The 21264-nt window shown below is 37.7% G+C and overlaps 2 protein-coding genes across 2 annotated transcripts; both read left to right on the top strand.

Moving 5' to 3' along the window:
• The first annotated feature begins 700 nt into the window (after positions 1-700).
• Positions 701-5884, top strand: MED10 (mediator complex subunit 10). Its single transcript, XM_019057121.2, has 4 exons — positions 701-1041; positions 2536-2619; positions 3731-4020; positions 5090-5884. Exons 1-3 carry the CDS (start codon positions 920-922, stop codon positions 3930-3932), a joined length of 408 nt encoding a protein of 135 aa, XP_018912666.1. The 5' UTR covers positions 701-919; the 3' UTR covers positions 3933-4020; positions 5090-5884.
• Positions 5885-10215: 4331 nt separating this feature from the next.
• Ent3 (equilibrative nucleoside transporter 3) lies at positions 10216-21041 on the top strand. Its single transcript, XM_019057122.2, has 9 exons — positions 10216-10789; positions 12310-12464; positions 14393-14521; positions 15016-15090; positions 15858-16081; positions 16949-17192; positions 17620-17807; positions 18363-18603; positions 19085-21041. Exons 1-9 carry the CDS (start codon positions 10620-10622, stop codon positions 19459-19461), a joined length of 1803 nt encoding a protein of 600 aa, XP_018912667.1. The 5' UTR covers positions 10216-10619; the 3' UTR covers positions 19462-21041.
• The last annotated feature ends 223 nt before the right edge of the window (positions 21042-21264 follow it).

The raw sequence follows: 21264 nt of genomic DNA, 5'->3' as shown, positions 1-21264 counted from the left end.
AAATGAATCACTGCATGTGAGAGAGCGCGAAAAATCAAGCCGAGATTGTACTGCACAAAATTCTCCAGAAACGCGTCCTTCGACGCAACAGAGCTTTAGAAGAGTTTCAGATTTTCGAAGCTCCTTGCTAGGGAGACAATTTTTACTGCAAGGAGCAAGGACTGAAAGAAAGCATACTCAGCGCATGTACAGCAAAGGAAGCGCGTAACTCACTTATGAAGCGTTTTCGGGCAATATTATGTGTATAAGGAAAAAAAAGTCATAGTTTGAGCCGAAAAATCGATCCTGAAATTTAAGTACGTTAACTTCCGGACACGCTGTATAACAGAAAAACTTAAGTCGAGTTCTGATTCAGCAGCCAAACCTATGCACATGCCTAATCCTCATACCTGAAAAATTGTTCCATATAGGTATGTATCAAGGAAGTTTTTTCTGGCTCAACTCCACAATCTGCTCAGACTCCCATCCATATAAAGTGGGAAAATGATTTTACTCAAATTTTTAAAGGGGCTTGAAATGTAATTTTTGCTGTTGAGGCCATAACCATCGTTACTTACTTCTTTTTTTTTCATCCTTACACTATAACTTTTCAGGAAATCGAACTCCAAGTCCTTGCGGTCTTTTCGCTTTTCAAACTTCGCGCCACATCAATGCTCTGAATACGACATCATTAACCAAAATGGTTGATGTCGCTCCATGATTTTTGTTGTTTACATTTCTTTGCATTGCAAGATAAGATTTTTCCGACAAGTTCGTTTCGTATGTAGTCCCGTTTTCTCTTTTCCTAATTCTTCCCAAGAAAATTAAATTGCTTGTATTCGTATGCGTGAATCAAAATAGGGACTTACCTCGAGGTGTCTTCCTAAATTCAGCGAGGACATCAACGAATTCTGAACATCCCTACACTAAACCATTCGTCATGACAGCTCCTTTGGAAAATCTTGAAACACAACTCGAGATGTTCATCGAGAATGTGCGTCAAATTAGAATTATTGTTGCAGATTTTCAGCCGCAAGGACAAAATGTTCTCAACCAAAAAATGTGAGCCACTGACTTTTAATTCTTTTCGTTAATTTTAAGATAGCACCTGTTGGGCTACTTCCGCCTGACGTAGTATCTCTATCGGTAACTTATATCTTGCTCTATGAATGGAATACTTACGAAGAGCCAGTATGGCAATGAGGCGTGAGTGTCGATCAGAAAGACCGTGGGGCTATCACTGTCAAACGCAGCTTACTAATGGCTAGCACAGCTTACTTTTGGCTAGTACAGCTCACTACCGGCAAGCACAGCTTACTACCAAATGGCTCTACTTAAGCATGAGTTTCTAAGTTTTTGATCAGTGATACTATGGGGCTGTCACTGACTGGCACAGCTGTTTTATCAGTTTGACATTCTGTTTTCACAACGGTGATTAGTGTGCTTACAGGCCTTTTTTCCACCACATTTGCTTGAAGAAGAAGAACTACATTACATTTCAACCTAGGTAAGGTCGATGGACCCAGGTCAGTCCTTTAAGAAGATGTTCTTTGGAATTTTCCGAACTGACGGCAAATTCCCTTGATTTGTTGTTTCACCACTACACTGTCATGTTTGCAAAGTCCCCCCCCTCCTCCAATCTCCCTGATCCTATAAGACCAATGTAATTGGATTGAGGGAATAGCAAAGTGGGACAAACAAATCAGGGATACTTTTGGCAACACGGATAGCTCTCGCCGCCACTTGGCAAAGATCATTGCACTCAACTCTCCTGATGGACTAACCTGGGTCTGTTGACCTTGCGTTCTAGATTACTAACATAATCTGTGCATTCCTGCTGAATGCGATGGCACTGTTGAATTGTTTGAGTGAGGTAAAATTGAATTTGCCAACAGAAGCGCAAGTTCTATGAAGTTCATGAATTTAACAACTCATTAGTACAGCACACTTTTCTGCATCAGGACTCATAAAGATGAGTGGTGTCGTTTTTTGATAGAAGTGCAATGTACCTTAAAACACATATTGACGGTGAAAGTCGGCAATCACATAACTCGGTTTGCGACGTCGCAGACTTCCTGTCATACTTTATTTTTTAAATGGAAAACTACTCAACGGCAATTCTTTAAAACTGTCATGATTTTTCTCCTCAATGCGAAGAAAATTCTGCAAAAACTTCAAGAAATAATATCAATTTGTTCTCCTTTATAAAAATGACCTAGAGGCGGAGATTTTCAGACACCGCAAACGAGTTATGTGATTGCCGACTTTCACCGTCGATATGTTTAATTTGCTTCAGTGTATTTTCTTGGGCAGCACTACAATAGTGATCAGAGGTTGTGAGGTGTTAAAATAGTCTATTTATGGCTGTGCTGTTTGAAACAACTTTGAAAGGTTCGTTCAAATTGTAGCACAGTCCTCCCTTTTATCTTAAGTAATGAGGCAGTTTTACCTGAACTTGGGAAATTTATTCAATTCAAGAAGATATGGAGGGTAGGAAAACTTTATGAAAAATCATTTTTCACGACAGTGTTTAGTTCATTTGATTTTTGTTCCCAGTCAAACCATGGTTTTTGGTCTTCAAGAAATAGATAAACTTAAATCACAAGTTCAAGATGTTCATGTCCCGCTCGAAGTATTTGAGTAAGTTCTTAGAATTTTTCTTTTGACCTAATATCCTTTCCAAATCTGTACTGCTTGTCAAAGCATGGCTATGAGTTAAATAAGTTGCCATTTCCAAGCTTTCTCCATTTGGTAGAAAAAGTATTGTCATCCTGACAGAAACTCCCTATAAATCTACTATTAATTACTCATTATAATTTTACTATTCTAAGTATAAGTTCAAAAGTCCGTTAAAATATTTTTTCCTTCTTAAATCATTAAATTTTGTCATTTCCAGGATATAGTCTCCTAAAGTAAGGATAGTGGACCTGCTATTGCCAGGTTGCTCATCCTAATTGGAGTGGCAATATTGGCCAAAGTATTCCGCTGCTTCTCATTTTCATTGAAATATTTACAATTTTGGTGGGAATGTATGTTGTGAAAGTCTTTCGGTGCGGAGATGCTCGGAAAAATAAGCAGAACTGCCAAACCCATTTGTTCCATATCAATGGCTAAAGTGCAAATCAACGTATCTCTTGTCTGCATCATAGCAGACTTTCCGTCATATTTTTTATTATTTCCTTGGGAAATTAGTTATCGTAATTTCTTGAAAACATCTTCAATTTTTCTTCTCTGTTAGCAGAATATTCTTTGTAAATTCCAAGCTGTAAAGTCTGCTTGTTTTTCATTGAATAAATGAAACATGAGCGGAAAATTTGAAATGCTGCAATGGAGGTACAAGGTTTTGCGCTTTTGTCATCAGTATTAGCCTTGATTTATAAATGGGTACGTAGTCCAATGAAAAATTGATAAGTCTGTTTTTTCTACAATTAATAAATGATGAAGGCAAAGATTTTTTTGGGCTCTATACATATATTTATGTAGTGAAGTATAGAAATGGCAGCAAGGCATAAATTAGAAAAATCAAAGTAACATAACAAAAATGAAATAATATAAAAATGTACACTTTCTGAAACAATTTAGTCCCACTTATATGATTCAACCAGAATTAGTCTCAAATGAATCAAACAAAGAATACCAATTAAAAAAAATGAAATTTAATTTTGCATTTGCCAGATTTCTCTGTTTTTTGTACCTTATCTTTTCTTTCAAATTCTGAACGGGAATTTTTTTTCTTTCTTTTTCCTATCAGCTATATTGACCAAGGTCGCAATCCTCAGCTGTATACCAAAGACTGCATCGAAAAAGCACTTACCAAAAATGAGCAAGTCAAAGGTAAAATTGACGCCTACAGAAAGTTCAAAGCTCACCTGTTGGTCGAGTTGAGTAGCGTATTCCCGAATGAACTGGCAAAGTATCGGGCTATCAGAGGCGATGAGCGACCCTCCTCTTAGTGTTTAAATCCAGCAGCTCCTGATTTCTCCATGATCATGGACCCAAACCTAGGCATATTCAATCTCCAAGGACCTACAGAATAAAATGGTAAGTGTGCAATTTGAAAATGGAGTTTACATCCTCTTTTTACCCTGATGGTGTTCTTTGAATTGGAACAAAAACTTCAATGAACGTAAGTGAAAGGAAAAAAGTTCTCAATTTCATGGGAAACATACATCAATAGTGAAACTAAAAAAACTAACTCTGTCTCCTATGTTGTAAATTTTCCACCTTTCACATTTAAATTAGTGAAGTGAAACTTATTGTTTTCAATTTGTGTAATGTTGTTTATTCTTTATCTATCAAGTAAATGTATGAGAATCAGTTTTGTCGCGAAAAACTGTAGTAAGAAGAGGAATTTCGAAACTTTGCGATCAAGACCAATGTTTTCTTAGTTTCACAATCGACATGAATCAGGGTGGGCTGAATGAATGATTTATTCTCAGCCAATGACGCTGATCTTGGTAACTTTGTGGTATCTTTCAGAGAAACGTAAAGACTTTGGCACTACTGCCTTAGCGGATTAATTTTTCCATTTCTCAAGCAGTGCTCCACCTTCCAAAGGCACTTTGCACCTAAAAATTCGGGGAGGGGGGGGGGGCTAGGTCATCAAGGTGCCTAAAAATGTTAACGCATTCTGCCGATTTTCTCACACTTGCAATTTTGAAGTAGCGGTAGCTCATAATGCATCCATAAAAAGTTGATTTGGCTCCTAAAAAATAGTAGATGGCACTCAAAAATTGGGCCATTCGGCCAAGGTGGCTTCTAAAATTTTAGAGAGGAGGCAGAACACTGTTCTCATGGTACGCGAGAGGTTTCATCCTAATTGGGGAATAATTCAAGGTATCATTTAAATAAAAAAAGTAAATTTTGCTCTTCTCAAAGATATCAATGTTGAAGAAGAGTAGGCTTGATTCGTCATAATGAAAAATTAATTGGGTATTATTTTGTTAGTTTTTCATTTTCATTAGGATTCATATTCAAAGAAAAATGGAAAAATCCCGCAGATCAGGAAACAGAAAAGGTAACATTTTCAAAGAATTAGTAAAATATTTATTGTTCATGAGTCAGTCATTTAGTCTCTTATACCTACATCAAAACGTTATTGTTCTTGCAGGAGAATAGTCTATTTTCATATCACTAGTTCTTACCAGATCACCCTCTCTTTGGGTTCCAAGAGTTGGACAAAATCACCATCAGGAACTGCTGAACAATAATTTAAGATAATTGTGTTGGTTACTGATGTTTTAATTATTATTTTTTACTTTTATTCTCATTTTATCTTCTTTAATCTAAATATTTGTAATAATTTAATTTCCGTTGTACCCTCTTGCAATTGGATGGCATTTAATCAAATGAACCATTATTTACCACCATATTTTTCCTATAGGCTTTATTTTTCAACATAAAAAGTATCTTTCCGAGATAAATTCACAATTTTGAGTGAGCAATTTTCACCCAGTGAGGACTTAAAATGTAGAAATGTAAGTGAAATTGCGACTTTTTATCATGAGTAAAACAACTGATGTCACTGTGATGACTGAGTTCTTGGTGGTGTGACATCATAGTGATGTCACACTATTTTAAGAAACACAAAGTAGATTTCATAATGACACCATAAGTTACTTACTAAGATTGATACTATTTTATTGCTCAGTTTAAAGGAAAAAAAATTATCTCGCGATCTGACTTAAGGAAACTGCATGATTCTCCAAACCTATAAGCTTAAATTATATGAGCCATAAACCATAATTAATTCTGTAATCATGATTCATTTTTTTCTCCGTCTTTTAAGCTAAAAATACTCTTAGATATCTCATGTTGTTTGCGCACCGGATATAGATTTATTTAAACAATCATCAAAATATTCATATGCTGTTATTGTTATTAAAATGGTAAGCGGAATGTAAAATGGTTTTCTGTTTGCTACTTACCAATCCACCCCGAATCTCATCACCTTTTTTCATCAACTAGTAAACTTACTAGGTAATCGAAGCAGACCAAAATTAATAATTGGATTCCATTTTTCATCAAGGAACCACTATTTTTGGCCCATTTTAGAAACAACATACATGCCACTGGTTTCCCTATGCAGGTATGTGCCTTTATAAGAGAGCCAGAAATAGTGGTTCCTTATTGCAAAATGTACTCCAATTTAAACTCTCAGAGCATATTAAAGAACCTTAATCATAATGAATTGAAACATACATACATGAAAGGGCTTAAGTGCCAAAAATTAGATTTGCTCTTTCTTACATCCATTCATTTTGGTGGCCTCAAAGATTCATAAAATTTAAAATGGAACAATTTTCATTATTATTCTCAATTTCTCACTTTTGGCCATTTAGCCTTTCGGTAATATACATGCAATTAAAACAAAAGAGAATTTCAAAGGGCAAATAATTCACAATAGTTTTTAAGTCATTATCTTTTTTATCAGACAAGATTTATTGGTATTTTTGTTTTTTTATGGCAATACTGCGGTAGCTTGGACTTGTCATTGAAGTTGGCAGAGAAAGACTTTATTCTCAGGTTTGGGAGGGTCAGGGAGTTGATTTGTACATTTTGGAATGGACTTTCATTTTAACTCTGTCTCTCGGTTTTCAGCCCTCAACCTTTTTCGTTTTTTCCTGACCACTGGTCAGTCATATTAAGGTCAGACATAAAGTTTGAATTTTTTGTCCTTAATTTTTGTTAGTTTGAGGTACACTGAAAAATTGAAGCGATCCAATAAACAATTTACAGGACTTCAATGTGGGCTCCTGGGATGATAATTTATTATTTAACACCTTTCAGCTCCGGAAAGTTACATTCGAGCCCTACCTATCGGCCGTATGAACACGTATTCATCTACCAAGCTGAACTTGAGCTCAAACGTTGCTCAAATTCAAAACGCTGCTCTGTTGATGGGGTTTTAATGACATCGGCCTCTCAGGCCACGCTAGGAAGTATCTTTTCACAATGAAGGCGCTTTTATGCGCCGTCACTCCATCGCTTAGACGTCCTTCAAATTCAAGACGCCGTTTTTGAATGATGCAACTATTCGGCCTCTCAGGCTACGCTAGGAAGTATCTTCTCCAAATGAAGGCGTCATTTGCGTCGTCACTCTTCATCAAGAGAAGTGTAGAACAACCGCATTACTCACTTATCTACAGTGCTACACTCTTACTCGGGTTTATAAATGAAGCAACTAGCCGACCACTGAGGTCACGCGCCTCTCCGAATATCGATGATCGAAGCGCTAAATCGCGTATCCCCGTTTGCGACGTTGCAGACTTCTCGTTATATTTGATTTTTTCTTTGAAGGCCCGCTCAACGTAATTTCTTTTAAACTCCCATGATTTTTTTATCCGTCAACAGAATATTCTGTTTAAATTTCAAGCTATGAAGTTCGCTTGTTTCTTTTCGAAAAATACATCAACAGAAGCGGACATTTTGAAACACCACAATGGAGATACGTGGTTTTGCTCTGCTTTCATCGGTATGCCTCTTGTTAAGAAGAGGCGCCAACGAGAGAGTGTTCATTTCGAAAATACGAGACCCAAAGGCGCCTTTTTATTTGAAAATCAAGTGCAAAAGGGCGTTTTTCCCTCTGAAGAGGCGCCTGTTGTCCCCATATCAATGCCTTTTCTCCTATCCCCGTCGTTTCATTTCTCTTTTTTCAAAACGAATACGAGTCATTACGGCCGATTATTGGCGGACCTCGAGCGTAACGCCTCGGAACTGAAATTCGCAGCAATTTATCTTTAAAAAAGTTGTTTTGTGGACAGATTATCAGCGATTTCTGAACGCAGTGAGCCCTGAAAACTTATTTTACACGGTTTGAACATTCAAATTGAATTTAATGCCTCTCAAAGGCTTTGAAAGCATAGTGCGCTAAAGTGGTGCTGTGCCGAATGGCTCACCCGAATTTCGAGGTTTATTGCAGGCAACGCGATTGCACATCGACGGCTAAAGTGCAAAGCTACGTACTTTATTGCCATAGAGAAAAAAAAGGAGGTGTTTGCATTTCGGGCATCTTGGAATTTTTCATAGAGTATCTATAGCTTTGATGACGTCATTGGGTACAGCGACGTTTTTATCCTGTCGATTTTCTTGGAAATGGTGTAATTTAAGGGAAAAAGTCATTCTGTAAAAAGTGCTTGAAATTATATAAAGAGTTGATTTAAGTAAAAAAATCGGACATTATGGTCCGTTTTTACAGCGTCAACATAACCCTCAACGAGCGTCTTGTTTACATTGATGACGTAGGTGGGTACAAATCCTCAAGATGCAAACACCCCCTTTTTTTCTCTATGCTTTATTGCGATGTTTCACAATTTTCCGTCTCATTTTATTTATTCCAGAAAAAACAAGCCAACTTTTTAGCTCACAATTTACCTAGAATAAACCGCCAACAGAGAAGAAAAATCACGGAAGTCTCGATGAAAATACGGTTTCCAAAGAAAAAATAAAGTATCACACCCTGTAACGTCGCAAACGCGGAGATTCGTGGTTCCGCACTTTGTCTATCTGCTAAGCTCTTCTATCTGCATGCAATAAAGACAATGCCGAGCTAAGAAAAAACGTCTTATGAAGGCATTGCCCTCCTCCTGACCAAGACACAATTTTTTGAAAACTCGTGCTTTTTTGCGCTTGAATTTTGCAGAGAATTTTTATTCGCAATGGACCACTAGACTGAGTACGAATTTAAGCATTCTAATACATGTTTCTTAACCAAAATTTCACTTAGAACACGATTCGCGCAACAAAAGTTACTGAAACCAAGTCCTAACGAAGTTATTGACCTTTTTATTTCACATTGGTTACGAGGAATTTGAACTGCCCGCTCACAAGAAACTCAAAGCTCTACGTGAGTCAAATCGCGCACTACAATGGTTTCAGCAAGCTTCTCAATCGAGCAATGTTCATTTCCCACCATGTGTTATTCAAACTATAAGGAATTTGCTATAGCTGAGCCAAAGAGTCAAGATTGTTATTGCCAGATTTTTATATCGCTGAGACGTTCATGATAACGTTTAGCGCGCGATGTGAATCACGTGGAGCATTGAGTTTTCATGAGCGGGTGGTTTCAATTCACGCACCAAGAATCATTAAATATCTTTGGAAGAAGTTGATTTCGGTAATTTTCGTTATGCGCGTCGTATTCTACGTAAAATTTTGATGAGGAAACATGTATCAGAATGCTGAAATTCGTACCTTGTCTAGTGGTCCATTCAGTCTACCATATCTGAAAATTTCAAAAACAATATTCTCATCTTCTCTCATAAGGAAATATTTTATCGGGAGAAATTCGGCTACATTCAATTACTTTTACGGCGTTTTAATTTAGCACGGCGCGGCACTTCAAGTCTGTAAATCACGAGTAGTTTCAGCGAGTCATTGCGTTGTGGTACAAGAAACGAAAGCGCCTGCATTTTCGTGTTTATGCAACACAGACATCCCTTGAGCACGAAGAGTTGTATTCAAACGTTATCGTTATTAAATTATCCAAGGAGCCTCCATGAAATCGGAACATTTTGGGCTCCCTTTGCCCGGAGAAAGGACAATCCGAGCCGATACTCAATTAAATCGAGCAGAAGTAAATGAAGCCGAGTCGAGAATATCAGTAGCTTGGAGTTAAGTGAAGGGTCAAAATCACATTTTCACACAACCCGAGTGGTAGTGATCGCGATAATAAGTTGCGATTTGGACGCATTTCTGCCAAACGGAACTATGCGCACTAAGACATGAGCCCTGAGACCCATAAGAATATATGCAAAACAGGGATCATATTTAAATGCTCATAGTTCCGTTTGGCAGAAATACGTCCATTTGATCGGAGAACGTTGCGCGATTTTATCGACGTCGATTTTTTTGCAACATTATCGGATGCAAAATTGTGATAAAATCGCGAATATTATGGAACCAAAAATCGAGATAAATCGAGATCAAATAATTACGAATTTATTGATCGCGATGTTTTTGAGATAAAATTGCAACAAGATCGAAGATAATCGCTCAGATGTTGATGATCCTAGCGATTTTATCGCCAATATATCGTCGAAAAATCGCAACTCGACTTCAAAATATCGCGATTTTCTGTCGAAAAATACTACTTTGGGAGGGGGGGGGGTCTAGATGAGCGCGGCACGCTATTTTGTCTTAACGCGTTGAGAGATAGGAGCCCACGTCTCCAAAGTAGGGAGGAGGGGGGGGGGGGGGGGTAACAAATCCAAAATGTAGCGTGCCGTGCTTTATGCCTCTCTTAAGTGTGAATTATGACTGGACCAAGCGCCAGCGATCGGGTCGGGAGTTGCGTGGCGAAGTTGGGAGCTTTGAGAGGCACAGAGGGCGCTACACACGACTTGGAAACGGGGAAGCGGAAAAATCGATGGGCGCGCTCGTGGCTCACTCCCGCGAAACGGACCCTGCGCGCCGCATGGATTTTCCGGAGCCAAGTCGTCTCCAACTTGTTTATTAGCGTGGCCCCTTGGCTTTTCGAGTCGGACGAGCCATGTCCGTTGGCGCGAGGACTGGTGGTGAGTTTCGCGCCCTTGCTCCGTCGACCGTAGCGTGAAAGGAGCCGAGATGCTTTTGCCGAACCAGTGCCATGTGCGAGTGAGCTGTTTTCTAGTGTGAGTGCGAGTGACAAGACCACCCGAACCATGGACGAGAATTTGAGCCGCGGGTATATCCAGCTGGGCAAGACCAGGATGCCCGGCGACATGAGGATGTCCAACGGATTCAACCACCTCTCGCCGCCCATCGACAAATACAACGGAATATATTTGTCCCTCGTCTTGGCCGGAGTCGGGTTCCTATTGCCCTACAACAGGTAATCTCAGACCTCAGTCGCTTTTTCCGTGTTTTCGGGGACGGAGAAGTCAACCCTTCCCCTCCTCCGTTCCGTTTCCCGCAACCCGAAATCTTTTTCACATCTCCTTTCCTCGTTAATATCATCCAAAATCATCCCAACTTTAACTTGACGCGCCCCTTCTCACACCCTCCTTGTCCTGGTCTTCTGAATCCTCTAAAATAGGAGGAGGTATATCCCATCCCTTGCGCTCAGGATATCATTTTCGCATCAGAGATATCTCTTTCCGATTAATCCACGCGGGTTTTCCTCCTGTTTTTCAAAATGTTTAGGTAAAGGGCGCGACTGAACACAGACCAAGATCCATTATTTTGCATCTTGACCCTGGCATTCCGGATCGAACCAGTCGTGGGAGGGATCGGTTACGCGTGTCATGAATTTAACCAAAAGTACTATCTTCGAAAGTTTTTTTCTGTCCTCTCGACCTTTCGATCAAGGTGTTACGCAAATCGATTTGCACCTGCACGGCGCCGAGGAAAAGTGTTCCTGTTATTGTTGATAATCGGAGTATTGGACTCAGGAACTTCTAATTTATTGCCCGATCATACAACCAACCCTAGGTGCTTCGGCGCGCCAGAGTCTCCCAGCATTCCATCACAACGACTTACAATTCAGAGGAACGTTTTCCTCAGCGGAATGAAAACAAAGGATATAAAAATTGCTGTCTTCCACTTTTTTCTGTTTTTTGTGTAAACTATCTTTACGCACTGCGCATAAAGCGTTACGAAATGTCAAGTAAAGTAGCCGTAAAGATTCAGTCCAAAGTCATCACATCGATCAGCGCAAAAAATGCGTGGAGGGACAACTGAATAAGTAACAACAAAAGAGCGACATTTGCGACATCGTGAAACTCAAATCCCTTTCTTCGTGCCATCTCTTGGTATCATCGGTTTTTTCTGCATTTTTTTCTTTACTTTTGATTTTCTATAATTCAGCCGTGGGGTTTTGAAGACAAACAAATTTGACTCCCAAATACCAATAATTAAAAACCCCAAATAAACAAATTCGATACACTAAACCACGAAATAAGAAAAGCTCGACGAATTTTTTCGTATTTGCTCTTGCAAATTGATAACACTTTCTTATAGAGATTATTTAATGTCTTCGAGAATCTAAAACAAGCATCTACCCTCCATAAAAATAGGGAACTTGTCCCCTTTCCATCCCATCCTCACCCATCCATAACCATCATCATCCTATCAGTTTTCCTTTGATTGAACGTGGAGCTGCGAGATCTGTGAAGGGGCGCGATACATCTATTTCGACGTCTAAGCAGCACCAAGTGCATAACCTCTGAAATGAAGGAGTAATATTCCTCTACATGACTTATTGCAAATTCTTCTGTGAAACTTCTTCGCACTTTTAGTGAACTCAGAGCGTTCGAGCTCTCTCTCTATTTCTCATTCTCACTAACGCTGAGTTCCTGTAGTTACCTACTGTTTTCTTAAAATGTCCTAATCTTTTGATTTTGAATTTTCCAGTTTCATCATAGCTGTGGATTACTTTACTCAGCAGTATCCTGGAACCACCATCGTGTTTGACATGTCACTCATATATATTGTCATGGCTTTTTTTGCTGTCCTGGCAAACAATATCCTCGTTGAAACTTTGTCTTTAAATACGCGGATAACTTTTGGTAAGAATTTTTATTCTTAATTTTGTCTCATGACCCAAGTAGATGCTTAGCATTTTTCAAAGGAAAAAAAACCCGAAATAGTCGCGATATTTTACGGCATAAAATTCCGATGTTTTCTCCACGAAGTTGCAATATTACACATATATCCACAATTTGCTGCATTTCAGACTATTATTCGCGAAATGCACTGCGCGGTAAAATCCCACAAAATTATCGCGATGCTTTGCAGGAAAAAAAATCTTCCGGCTCGAATTTTTCGGTGGTTATCAGAATTGGCTAAATTGACTGCAATTCCAATCAACATGACCGATCGACGATTTATCGACGATAAACAATTTCGTAAAAAGTTGTCAAATTTTACATGCAGCGTCAAAATTCAGCAAAAACGCAAAGATTTCAGGAATGTTGCAAGTACCTATGCAGAGAAAAAATTCCGAATTTATGTGATGTTGCAAAATTCCACAAAAGCCGCGAATTTTCGCACAAAGTATAAATTAAATAATTTTCGCATAAATACATGAAAGTACAGAATGAAATCTACTGAAACTTTTCGAAAAATTTATGTTTTAAAATTTCAGTTTCAACTGCGAGACATTTCGTCAATGAGCATGCACCTACTAATTATATCGTCCAACTCGAAATATTATAGTTTACATTTAGTTCAGTGCTTGAAAAATTGCAATCTGACACGATTTTATCTCGATTTGAGGACATGGGAAGAACTGACAGGTTATGCGACCTGCAACCCAAAATTATGTTTTAACTTAATTCCCTTTTATTCCAATTTGTTGCAACGTTACTGCGAAAAATCGCGATAATTTTCGTGCCTTCAAATAGGAGGATAGGCAATCTACACAACTTTCCACAAAATTGAAATTAAGTGACGATAGGTACTCTCGCAACTTGCAGTAACCTCTGCTACTCAGGAATAAGCATAAGTTTATTGAAAACAGTAATTTTTCTAAACTTAGATACCTACATGTTTTTAAATTATTACGCAAATAACCACTCAGCAAATTGTACTAAGGAGCATATCGACGGTGTAGGTCGGCAATCACATAACTCGGTTTGCGACGTTGCAGACTTCCTGTCATACGTTTTTTTTAAAACGGAAAACTACTCAACGGCAATTCTGTAAAACTGCCGTGATTTTTCTTCTCTGTGCGAAGAAAACTCTGCATAAACTTCAAGGAATGATGTCAATTTGTTCTCCTTTAAAAAAATGACATGGAGGCAGAGATTTTCAGACACCGCAAACGAGCTATGTGATTGCCGACTTATACCGTCGATCTATAACTTCCCTTCAAAATTAAATATTTTTTTGCTTCTTCATCGAGTGCCTCCCAGTCCCAACTCGCCCTCCCAACGTGTCTGAGTGAATTTGGACCAAGCTTCTAATGAAACAGCGCCATCCACCAAAGTAGAAGTACCTGCACTCATCAGCAGACAAAAAATCGAGAACACTGCGCTGAAAATTTGTGATTAAAATTTGATGTATGTGTCAGGCCTTAAACCGAGTAGAATAATTGACAAGGGAGAAAGTATCAATTTTAATCTTAGAAATTCAAGTGAATGAGCAAATAACAATCTTCCTGTTAGTACATCTTATCGATAATCCCCCCCCCTCCCCTCCCCGTAGCACTGAAGTTTTTTTTAAAAGAAAATGGTTGGAATACAGGAAAAGGGTAAAAAAAAATTACCGTAAGTTCAATTTTACCCAGCTCCCAAGCTGCTGAGCAAGGTTTTTTCCAAAGTGCTATAGGAAGAGCTCAGGCAGGACAGCTTCTCTACTGATCTAATGGTTACTTTGAGTACTTGTGCAGTAAAGTAGTTCCTTTGCTGTGTTCCCTTCTCCTCAGGTAAAAATACTTAGTAGCTCTCACTTGTGCATAATGCATCATTAATCTGTATGAAATAATGTTTTGCAGGTTACCTTGTTTCTTTCATCACATTGTTGTTTGTAGCAACCTGTGAAGTTTGGCTCGGAATTTTCGGCCACACATTAGCATATACAATGAATTTAATAGCGGTTGCTGTAGTTGCTCTCGGATGCACAGGTAAGACAGATTGAAAATATCCCTGATAACGATTTTTCAAGAATTAGTTTCCCTAAATTTTGGTGTCCAAGATACTGTAGGTAATAAGATATTTTTATAGCCATCATGACCTCATCATTACACTGCTTCATGAAACATATAATAGACATAATTATGACCTCCGAGCTATGTCATAATAGCCCACTTCTACAGGGGAACTTTTTCAATCCTCAAAAAAAAAAAAAAAAAATTAAAACCATCCCTCTCATCATCACAGTTTTAAGTAAATATATTCAATGGCAGTTTTTCATGCAGAAAATAGTCACCTCCTGAAAGAAACCTGAAAACTTTCACATCTCATCATAACAAGCAGAAATAATTTCTCTAAAATATCATTTGCGCAGCTTAATCAAAAATCAAAGAATATCTAGCATTTCAGACAGTCTAAAATTATTTTCCTCATAATGGAAATATCTATTACATATCTATCAATTTATTGTTTGTTTTATTTGTAGTTCAGCAATCCAGCTTTTATGGCTACACAAGTATGCTTCCAAGTCGATATACACAAGCTGTGATGGCAGGAGAAAGTAAGTAAAATCTTTAATTTTTTTCGATTTTTGGCTTGAATTTATGGTTGAGCTTGGATTCTAAATATCTTGGTGTTTTAAGCTGTGAATGTTGTATGTAATTATGTTTAAAACACTCTTTTAACTAGAAAATGTAAGATTCTCTTTCCATTAAATTGTATTACATTCACACCGAAAAACTCCCAAGAAAATGTTTTTGCCAAATTTGAGTGGTTTGACACATTAATCCTCCTTACTTTGAAAAGTTCTGAAATCCATGAAAAAGTATAGTCAATATGCAATTTCTGTTAAGAGTACTTAGGCAGGGAAAAAAAATCAAAATTAATCAATGTTCAGAAATTGGAATGGGGATGCAGAATTTCTTTATCACTGGCGGGTTGGAATTGGCTGCATGCCAAAATGGGAAGATTCCGGAATCAGGTTTTAAAAATGGATAGGCCATAAAGAAGGGGCTTAAAAATTGGGAGGCTGGTTTGAGTCAACGTGAAAATATCGGCGATTCATAAATAAAAGCAAAAAGATTTGGAAAGTCATAATTTGGAAATTTTTTTGAAAATAAGGGTTTTTAAAACGGGAAGGGCAATTTAAAGAATGGAAAGGCTGAAAACTTTCAGCATGCCTGATATGGATTTGCAATATTTTTCTTTGGACTCATTCAATCATAGTGTACAGTGACCAAGTTTCACTGCCAGCTATTTTTCATTGATTGACAGTTTTCCAGGCATAGTACACACTGTATCATATTGGGCTTGTTTTGTTTTTTCCAGGTGGTGCTGGATTTTTGGTGTCTGTAAATAGAATTATTACAAAACTAATAATGGATAATCAAACCCTGAACACTCTGATATTTTTTGGAATCAGTGCTGTTGGTGTGGCTGTGTGTTTTTGTTTGCATCAAGTTGTTCGCAAAACAGACTTCGTTCAGTTTTATTTGACTCTTTGTCGAGAATCAAAGAAAATAACTCTGGAACCAGCCGAGGATCTTGGTTTGGTAAGCTCCAAAACCATTTATTTTATTCTGAGACCATTCCCAGCAGAGAGCTCTTTTTGGCCGTTGTGAACTCTGCTGGTCTCAAGATCAATGTTGTTAAAATTACTGAATGTGGTAAGTTGAGAGTGCTTGTTGACTTATGGGCCCATCCACTTCTTGCTAAAAAAATAGCAACCTATTTCTTAAAGTTAAAAAGAAACGAATATCAAATTGGAGAAGTCAATGACAATGACGCCATCAAGAAGCAGGTACCCACCAAAAGAAATCACCCAAGGCTCCGCTAAAAGCCAGAGGCATTTAAGAGTTTCTACCGCCCCTACAGGTAGACTTCTTTTACTTGATGTTACCCCCATTTGGAGGAGCATTATGTGGAACAAGTCGGCACACATGAAAGCCTCAGAAAAAACCCTGTAACTGTCCCAGCCTGAGTCAATTTTTTGACTGCTTTAGTCTCATCTATTTTTCAAAGTTATACATGAGAAGCTCTCGACTGATGGTGGCTATAAGTATGCCTTGAAAAAAATGAGATAATTCTAGGAGGCTCCAGATTTTGAGAAGATAATAATTGAATTGTATAAGCTAGTGCTAAAAGTTGGGGTTCACATGTCCTGTGATGCTGTAAAAGGAATTGTCTAAAAGGTACGCTCCAAGAAACGAAAGAAGAGAATTTACATCAGATAGTGTAGGGGGGGTCTTTTATGGTCAGAGGAAGTATGGTAACGTTTGGCCAGGAAATTAGCCCTGGACTGGCTTCCAACTTCCAATCCTGAAAATGATGTATTCCTGAAGGAAGAAACCGTATCTTTTATTTGCTCATCAATCCATTTTTGTGGTTTTTTGTAATGGCTTTTTCATCTTTGTTTGCAGATGGATCCTACAGATCAAATCGAAGGTTCCGATCGTAACCAATATGGTGTGTTGAAACTTAATCAACAAAGTCCAATGGAGTCATCAAATGCAGGTTTCAGTTTCGCAAATCCGGTGTACGAGCCGAATTCTGCAACAACTGGTACTACCTATAAAGTTGAAGATGTTGTCATCCGACTCCGGAGTGAATCATCAGGCGGTTACACATCAATGGGTCCCACTAAAGTTTGGTCCAATATCAAAAGTAAGTCAGTGTGCTTGATGTTGTGCATTTACTTTACTGAAGTTCAAATGAGTAATTTTGATAATAAGAGAATGGCATACTAACAATTTGAGTGCTACTCTAATCACTATAACTAGCCCAGCATTTTTCTGCTGAAGCCAGTACAGGCCCTTCATTTAAGTTATTTTTAATTTTACTTTCAGTAAATACCAAGGTTTTTGTCATAATTGGGCAGATCATTAGGTGTTAGTAATCTTGTCTAGTACGGAAAGGAACCATAAGAAGGGCTCATAGCAATTGGACGTCCCCTGAGCAACGACTTAGTCAGCCGATCCTGCAAAATTCGTAGCACCATAATATTGAATTGTCACCAGAGCAACTTCATATTAAAAATACTCTGTTATTTTCAAAGTATAATTCTCATTTAAATCTCTTCCATTGTTCTCAGGAGGTCTTCTGGCACGATGGGAAGTGGCAAAAAGTATCTGGCATTACATGTTGTCAATTGGCTTGGCTTATTTTGTCACCTTATGCCTCTATCCTGGTATTGAATCAGAAATCATTAGTTGCAAATGGGGTTCATGGATGCCCGTCATTCTCATGGCTGTTTTTAATGCATCTGATCTTATTGGGAAGGTAAGTAAAAGGATCAAGTTGTGTACCATCATAAATTATAATCGAAGAAATCAACTTGTAGTCAAGGAAACTTAACTGAGCTCAAGCGAAGCCCAGTTTTTAGCATTTTTTGTAATCGATAAGAGAGTTGATGATTCTGCCTACATTTTTTAAAATTCAGTATAAAACTGTGAAATTCCCAATCCAGGAAGAAAAAGTCATTCGCACACAATCTTCCCACAACCTTTGAAATTGTAAAAATTTAGTATCACCAGCAGGGAAACCTGCCAAGTTAAGCATAAACATTTGTGTTAAGAAAACTAAGAATCCGTTAAAGTTGTAAAAAATACTCATGTAATGCCCTTCAATTCCTTCAATTTCCTCACCAACCCCGTACGCCAGCTGTGCATCATACATGGGTATAATTAGCCAATCCCCCCCCCCCCATCTTTCTTGAAACTTCGCCTGAGAAGTTGAAGGAAGTTTCAAGCTTTGCAAATTATCTACAAGTAAAATCAATTTAGAATGATGAAGACATTTTTAAGTACTTTAACAAAGATTATTTTTATTTTTCAGATCCTGGCCTCAGTTCCATACGAGTGGTCCCGCAGCCAGCTCCTAATGTTTGCTAGTGCGAGAGTAATTCTTGTTCCTCTACTGCTGCTTTGTGCCACTCCCCGTGGGAACCCTTTCATTCCAGAAGAAGCATATCCTTTGTTTTTTTCAATGTTATTAGGTTTGAGCAATGGTATTGTTGGAAGCGTACCAATGATTCAAGCACCAAGTCGCATCGCTGATGAGCATCGAGAACTCACAGGTAAAAAAAGTGCAGTTGTAAAAGTTATTTCTCACCTACAAGAGAAGAGATTTACGGGGCTCTGAAAACCACCCAATTGCACGACCAAGATCAGCTCACCGAGTACCTTTGTTCAAAAGTTACAGCATCATTCTCAGTTATTTTGGGACAATTTCGGTATTCATAGTGGAATAGATCAAAAAGCTGTTTTAAGCAGCAAAAAATAAAAAAAATCAAATACTTAAATATATTTGCAAAAGGACTCAAGCTCCATTTTTTTTTTAATTTATTTGTATTAATCAAATAAAACTAGTTTCTCTAAACATTCATGATTTTATCTAGTTCGGTATTTTTTACCGAAATGAATTTGGGTAAATTCAAATATTTAAGACATCATAAATGGGATAAGTTATGTCTTTCCCCAATGTCTCTTTTTTTGGCGCTTGATCTCTTACCTGAATGAATGGAATGATACCAAAACTGTTCGTTTACTGTTTGCCAGGAAACATCATGACTCTATCTTACAACATCGGACTCACTGGTGGCTCCTTGGTAGCGTACCTTTTGGATGCAATGCTCGGTCCTCCTGTCGGCTCTCCATGTACGACACCTACTTTTGTTATGTACCACAACCGCAGTGTTTTCCCATCAGAACGAGTTCGTGTGACAACGCAGTCCATTGCCACCACAGTCACCACCACTGTCGCTACTGTTGCAACCACAGCCATGACTGTGTTATCCACCACACAAGAACGCCCGCTCACAACCATTCGACCTTTCTCAATGAAACCTTTGTTCCTGAATTCAACAATTCCAGTTCCTACTCTGATTGCTAATGCGACATCGCTTTTAACAAGCACTGCTACAACAAGTGTGTAGGAAGAAACTTTTGTCAACCATTATTACAGACCTCTTAATATCATTTTTCATGAAATAGATATTTTAAAATCATTTTGAGGTACGAATTTTTTCTCCATGGTCAACCCATGACAACTCGTCCTGTCTCACTTTTTGTACTTTCATGAGGCCAAAACTAGCTGTGTGAAAAATAAGACTGAAGGTCGCAACTTGTTACAGCTGAACCAGTACAGCTGAACTGAGGCTTGGTACTATAAAAACATGATAAAATTATCTTACATAAATTGATATCATTAACTTATTAATCAATGACTGCAGTGTGGACTGCAATAAGTTTCAATAAAATTCTATGCACAGTTGTTCCAACATAAAAATGCTAGAATTTGTTGCAACTCAATCCACCATTGAAGTTGCAATATTATTGCATGTTTTGCCTCTAGTTCGTTGCCTGTCCATGGATTTTAAGTCTGGAAAATCTTGCAATAAATCATAATTTTATCGATTTAAGTCAAAGTTGTTGATTTACGTTACCGATAAATGTCTCCTTTGCTTGTTTTAAACTATGGATAATATTTTCAAAATTTCAATCGTTCCCCATTAAGTTTAAATTTTTTAGGTCTTTAATAATTGAAAATTTCATGACGTCAAGAAGAATGAGAAATACCCTTGAGGCTTGTTCCCTGCCTTTCTTACCTTGTGTGATTCCTTAATTTTTCTATTATTGGATGTACATAGTCTACAGAATGCTACTTTACTCACCTATTCCTGACCCTTGACATGTTTCATAATTGCCAAATCATGAATCTGAGGGAAGAAAAATGTGTGTTTCCCAGCATCCAACAAATAACTTTCAACTAATTATTGGCAATAAGCAAGATTTTCACCAAGCTTTTTTCCTCAGGGACACATAAGTGTCAAGAAGGCCAATTTTCATTGCTACCTATTTGATACTGCCTATGTGGTAAAAAAGAAAAATATGTTTTTCAAATTTCTATAGTTTTACATTTTTACTGGGTAAAAAGAAGAGGGTTTCTCTTGAAGTTTGAAAAATATTGATTCTAATTAGAAATGGAGTTAGAAATGTCCTCTTTTGCCAAGACCGGAGAAATTGAATTTTGATTATTTACAATTTTAGTGACCCAGTGAAGATTGTTCATGGCCAATTGACGCTAGACTAAGAAACAGAATGCTGCATATGGCTGTGCATAGAAGAATCATAAATTTATCTACATAGGAATCTAGGTATTATCTTTTTTGAAGATGATACATCTTGCAGAGATTTATTCCTGGCTTCGTAATTCAAGTGAATAATTTTGTAAGGATACAAAATTTCATCAAGATCATTCATTAAAAATTTTACACCCATCATTTCTCTAGACAAAGGGCTTGATAATTTCTTGCTCTTTTGAGTTGAAAGCAAACAGTTTAGAGATATAGAAAATCTGTAAGTATCTTTGAACTATCAAAATTAAAACCTCAGTATTTTGCTGTTTAAGAGCTTAGGTTAAGTCTTGATATTTGAAGTTTAGATAGTTTCCTCCTAATTTTGTACAATTTACCTTGTTTTGAATAAATATTTGTTCTTAAAATTGCAATTAAAAGTGACAAATTCTTTGCTCAACGCCGCATTAAGCTGATCAGCTTTTTTTCTGGGAGTAAAATTTTGACAGAACCCTTATTTCAATATTCTCAAAAGCTTTTCGTGATGAAAAAGTCTAAAAAGAGAACACTGTGATGTATATGCAATGCTGCCATGACCTAGCAATTATGTACTCATTTTATTTTTAGTTCCATGAATTCTCCTTGAAAGATTGCTGAACATTT

The sequence above is a fragment of the Bemisia tabaci genome, chromosome 4 (assembly GCF_918797505.1).
Source record: "Bemisia tabaci chromosome 4, PGI_BMITA_v3".
Taxonomy (NCBI): Eukaryota; Metazoa; Arthropoda; class Insecta; order Hemiptera; family Aleyrodidae; genus Bemisia; species Bemisia tabaci.
This window is presented reverse-complemented; position numbering and strand designations above follow the sequence as displayed.